The sequence below is a fragment of the Camelina sativa genome, chromosome 8, assembly GCF_000633955.1.
Source record: "Camelina sativa cultivar DH55 chromosome 8, Cs, whole genome shotgun sequence".
Classification (NCBI taxonomy): Eukaryota; Viridiplantae; Streptophyta; class Magnoliopsida; order Brassicales; family Brassicaceae; genus Camelina; species Camelina sativa.
Genome location: NC_025692.1, coordinates 22,233,387 through 22,239,386, shown reverse-complemented (window position 1 = coordinate 22,239,386; position 6,000 = coordinate 22,233,387). Strand labels below are relative to the sequence as shown.

General features: G+C 34.5%; 1 protein-coding gene across 1 annotated transcript; it reads right to left on the bottom strand.

Moving 5' to 3' along the window:
- LOC104707909 (probable galactinol--sucrose galactosyltransferase 4) lies at positions 2,181-5,652 on the bottom strand. Its single transcript, XM_010424362.2, has 4 exons — positions 3,717-5,652; positions 3,458-3,635; positions 2,992-3,365; positions 2,181-2,914 (listed from the first exon to the last, which is right to left on the bottom strand). Exons 1-4 carry the CDS (start codon positions 5,211-5,213, stop codon positions 2,336-2,338), a joined length of 2,628 nt encoding a protein of 875 aa, XP_010422664.1. The 5' UTR covers positions 5,214-5,652; the 3' UTR covers positions 2,181-2,335.

Below are 6,000 nucleotides of genomic sequence, written 5' to 3'. Positions count from 1 at the left end.
AACCATTTTCTTTGACCACCAGAAAAACAAAACAATTTTATAATCATGAATTTAACTCGTTTTCATATTTAATTGATTGCTACCACTTATGTTTTCGTGTTTTTATTCAATCTTTTCTTATTCTTCATATTCTTTCTTGTCATTTTCATTGTCAAATTTTGTGTTAATTGTCATCGTAACTTTTACCGTTTGGTTCTTCGTTATACTCTTTATCTTCTTCTTACTCGTCAACTTCTTCACATTCTTCCACTGAAAAACCTTTTTTCATACTATCATAAAACTTGTTAACCCATCAAACTCCAAGAACAAAATCATTTTTTTTCTCATAAAATTTGTGAAATTCATGATTACCAGCATAGTCAACACATGCACCCAATTATTGACAATTTTATCCATATACTTATTTGGTTTTAGATCCACGCGTTTAGAAACTTCTCAAACCAAAATCCTTACTTGGTTTATAATATTTTAAAAAAATAATAAAATATACTAATATTTATTTATTTAATATGAATCATATGATATATAGAAATATGAGTACACTATAAAAACATATTAATTATAAATAAATAATATCAATTATATTATATCATCAAATAATATCAACCGTATCATATTATCAAATAACCGTAACCGTAATTAAACGTAACCGTTTAACCGTTTAACCGTTTGTTAAACGATTCTGGTTAAAGTTACAAAATTTCTAACCATAACCGATGGTTAATAAACCTTAACCGTGACAACTCTAACCCTGTCATGCCTATGTATAGCTAATAAAACATGTGTGTTTGTCGTCCATCTTTCTTCTTTAAACCTCAAAATTTGACTCAAACATCAAATTAAGGTCTTGCGATGTCAATCCTTCTTCCTTAGACCCAAAAATAAAAAATTAATGAAAGAATATCAACTCATCTATAAAATCATACACAAAAATATGTTTTATAACTCATAAGAAATAAAAAGCAAAAATGTCGATAAATAAGATAATTTATGTTTTGCATCAATATTTATAATATTTTAAACTTTTAAAAGGTTTCGAAATATAAAATTTGAACCTTTTAAAAATTTTCAATATTTATAATATTTAAAACTTTTAATATTTAAAACTTATAATATTTAAAAACTTTTTAAAAGCTAAGAACTTTTAAAAGTTTCAATATTTATAATTTTAAAACTTTTAAATTTTTTAAATATTATAATATTTTTTTGAAGCTGTTTAAAGTTTTAATTTGATCAAATAAAAAACCAGATCAAACTAAATAAAACTTTTAAACATGGACGCCTGATAAACCAAGCTTTCTTGTTTATTCGTTGTTGGAAGCATATTAATCTTATTTATACTGGTTCTAAACCATTGTCTAAAAAATTTATAGCCGATGTGGGATATTTTGCTTAATTCTTTGATTTCCATAAATTTAAAATTTTCCTTTTTCTAAATAATTCTGTAAATTTAAAAAATGTTAATGAATGACATGTCAAAACATGATAGGTTGTTTAAAATAATTCTTAATATAGAAAATTCTGGAAATTGTATAAAATGTTAATAAGTGATATGTCAAATTACTATTGGTTGTTTAAAATCATATGTGGGCGGCTTTAGGAACTTATAGCTCATACTTTTTATTAGTATAGATTGTTTTACGGGGTTAATATCGCTAATCAGCTTATATGGTAATTGAAGCAATGAACCTATTTTTGTCACACCATCATAATTTAGTCATCAATCAGACCATAATTTGCCACAATTTTGTTCCTGTACTTTTGTAATATCCTTTTGTTCTTGCAATTTAATTATTTAAAGGAGACATATATATTCATGTACGACAGTACGAGTATACAAAAATAGCCGTTACGGTGCCATTGCCTTATCTTATGATATGTACGTTGTTCAAAGGTCAACATCAGGGGTCCTTTCTGCACTAACATTGACTAAGATACAAACATATAAACAAACTAGTTTCTTTTTAACTTTTTTTTTGGCAATAGTAATTCTTTATATATCTAATAAAACAGATCTTCTCCCAAAAATGAAAATAAGATTTCGAAGAATAATTTGAAACAATCTAATGATATGAACATACCTAAATACGTTTTACTTAGTTGGAGTAATCTATTTTCTAAAATTGACCTATTGTTGAACTTTATTTTAACAATATAGTTGACTTTAAACTCCAATTGAATCGATAAAAAAAATCCTTGTATATTAAAACTTGCTTAATAATTCTCCAAATTGAAAAGTAAAAAACCGAACAGAGAAATTCAGATGCTGACAACCCAGCTTCTGATCACACAATGCAAGAAAAATTAAAAATAGAAGCAAAATCCAAAAAAAGAATTAAAAGGTGAAAGACAGATGAGAGATGCCACCAGATTGTTCAACCCATGGAACATAGAAACTGAGTTTACCAGTTTCTTCTGCCCACTTAAACTCAGCTTCCTTGTCGTTCAAGTAACACATCACTGGAGCTACACTCGAATACGACATGAAACTTCCTTCGCCTTTCAAGTCAACTCTTACAATGTTATCACCAGTGACCTCCATGTTTTGAACAGTTCCGACGCAGTTGAACATGTTGATCAGCCCTAGAGGAGCAAATCTAACCCCTGCGCTCCCCAGTTCCGTGACTGGCACGAAACTGAATAGATCAAACGCAGATGGTTCTAGGGTTATCTTGATCGCGTCTGATTTTGAGTTCATGAAAAGGATTTCTTCAGATTGCTGCTTGTACACCAAGTAATCTCCGGTGTAGCTCACTTGAGAACCTGCAGCTTCTGGGTTTTGATCCCATTCGATGTCCGAGACATGAACCGTTCCCGAAACTGCCGTGTAACATTCTTTGTAGCCCTTGATCACATGGTCCTTTGGGCTCCAACCAGCTCCTTGACAGTTGAATGCTCCGATTACTCCTCCAAACTGCAACAAATCATTTTCTGGGATTCAATAAAGTTTCTATCTTTAAAAAAAGAATTAGATTGTAAACAACTGATTACCTTGTTGAAGTTGAAGATCTTGAGGATTGATTCGCTGTCAAACAAAGGGTTCTTGAAGAGTGAATCTCTAGTGGGAAGAGCATAGTGGATACACCTTGGGATGGTACCATCAGAGAAAACAAGTTTCTTGATAAGATCAAAGTTATGTGAGGCTTTGCCAAGATGGTCACTGAGATAGACAGGCCCACCGCAGATGGCTCGAGATGCAGCGTGGTACTCGGCGCAGACATGGTCTGATTGGAACATGTCCCAATCTGGTTGAATCATATGACCCATCCAAAAGCTGTTGTAAGAACAGTGAATCATGTGCACTCCTTGTAGCCAATACACTCCTTGTGGGTCACCATTTGGGTCTTGCCACCAAAAGTCATCACCTGTTCAAAATTCAAAACATCATTAATGCTTATAAACTTATAGAGACAATATATGGAGTCCAAAGAAAAATCTTCATATATATACATATTACCAACTCTGCCGATAGAGATTTGCTTTGTGGCCAGGAAGAAGAACTCATTGCACTGTTGCATACTGGCAATGACTTCGGTTCCATTGAAATTCTTGATCATGGATTCGGTCAGACCATTGTAGTAAGCTTTAGCAAGCTCCACTCTTCCTCCATGTTCTTCTGCTACGGACTCCAAGGTCTAAAACCAAAAACATACTTGTCAATGTATAGAAGAAACATAGTATGTGTAAGAAACAGAGTAATAATATAAAAAACTTACCTGGAAAACATCAATCTTGGCTCCTGTAACACCAACACTAGCAAGATAAGAGTGCATGGAATCGTAGAATTCATGAGCTTTAGAAGGATGAACAAGACCAATCCCAGCTTCCTCAATCTTGTCGACTGCAAGATCAGTCATTGTACCATCTAGACTAGGTGAATTGTCAAAAGGAACAACCTTGGCCTTCAAATGCGTCAGGGTTTCAGGCCTAACACCATTCCAAGCACCACACAGAGCATGCCACACATAGATATCATCCAAACTCTTAAACCTTGTCCTCAAATCCCTTGTGAAAGCCTCCATACCTGTGCCTGAAGCATCCTCAGAACCCAAAGACTCTTCATTCTCAACCACATCGAACATTGCATTGAGTTCTTCACTCAAAATCTTGATCTTTTCATCAAGTTCGTGTAGATCTTGTTCTCCACACTCACGAACCAGCTTCCGTCTCAGTATAATCGCCTGAATTCGCTCGGTTGCTTTGTAGATAATCATCTTAGGCTTGTGAGGATCGAAGTGAGATGCATCAGATGTTATAAAGGATCCACCTTTATAGTTTCTAAACTTCTTACACTCCTTGAAGCTGGTAAGCCTTGCAGTCATTTGCTCTCCACCAAGAACAAGATTCTCAGCGTCTTTGTCTAGCTCATCACCAAAGTTAATACTTTGCCATCCATCATCAATGATGATGAACTTCGGACACACGCCGCCATCTTCAAGCTCCTTAACTCCGGTCCAAATGGTTGCAGGATCAACGGTCAAGTAGCAAGCATCCCAAGTGCACCATCCAAACTTATCGACGATTTTGGGAAGCTTCTTCTCTTCTAGAAGCTTGAAAGTGTTCATATGGACACGAAGTGCACTAAAAGCCTCTCTCATGAGGTTATAAGGATTGTCACAAATGTGAACGTAGGCAATGGAATTGAAAGATGACTCCTTCACTTGAGTAGAGCCACTCTCTGCACAAATCAAGACATTACCTTTTTCACCAGGGTGAAGGACAGCTCTGAAAGGTCCTTCTATGATCGGTATGATGGCAACATAGGAATCGATCTCAGGAATCTTTAGCATCACCCACTGAGTCTCGGCTTGAATATCCGACCCGGATTTCCCGATCCAAGCCGTCGACCACCACATCTTGAACCGGAAAACACTAAGAAACTCTCTGTTCTCGAATCTTCCCAAGGAGTTTGTGAGAAGATCGGAGGGAGATTCATTGGTGAATCCAAGAAATCCTCCTTTGTGAGCGTTGGCTTGAACTCGGAGGAGGATTGGGACAGGAGCATCAGTGGATATGGAGTCAGGTGCAAAAGGTGTGAAAGTTACGTTCTGAGGGACATCAAAGAGGATCGGAGAAGAGTCTTTGGCACGAAGGACCCCTTGGGATAGGTTAAAAGAGTTTGATTGCAATGTTGGCTTAGTTTGTGGAACACCAAGAGGTTTTGTTTCAATGACATCATTGATTGATGCAAGAGAATCGTTAAGCGGAGCCATTAGAAAACAGAGGAAGCTTGCAAAAAAAAAAAACAGAGGATGGTTGGTGATGAAAATGCTATCTTCTGCTTTCTATATATATACATGGAAAATGGATAAAGTGGCAATGAAATTATACCGGGAGATCCTTCGAGTTTCCAAAACTTTGCTTCGTATATATCGTTTTATCTAATTACATTAAATACACCAAATCTTCTTTGTTTATCTATGAGATTTTTACTTGCACAAGGAGATTGATTTTTATGTAATTAATACGGAGAAATATATGAGTGTCGCAATTAGGGGAACTGATGTACATACGATATATTAGCGAAGGATCTCCCGTAATATATACTTTACATTAAAAAATTTGGACGAGCAAAAAGATAGAAAAATTAAGAAGTTAGGGTTTGTTCTTGCGAGTTCAAGAAACTGCTAAAGAAAAGGAAATCAAAAGAAAAGCAAGAAGAAACTAAAATATACATCAAATCATCAAATAAAGGTTAAATATAAGATAAAACTTAACGTGTCATATTATTCACACCACACGTCGCTTCTTAATGTCTGCGTGCATGCAAGCTACTTGGCAACTCTGATGCTACAAAGAGACAAATAATCGTTATTATAGGAAGTATATATTTTATCTTCTATTAACAAAATGAAAAATATCCAATTAAGTAATAACTAATCTAAATGTCTACTGAATAACTGGATTTCGAATATCCGAAGAGAAGTTTTATATATTTGCGGATATCTACTTATTATTGTGCATTATATATCCCATTTTGGAAACTTCAGATATTGTATT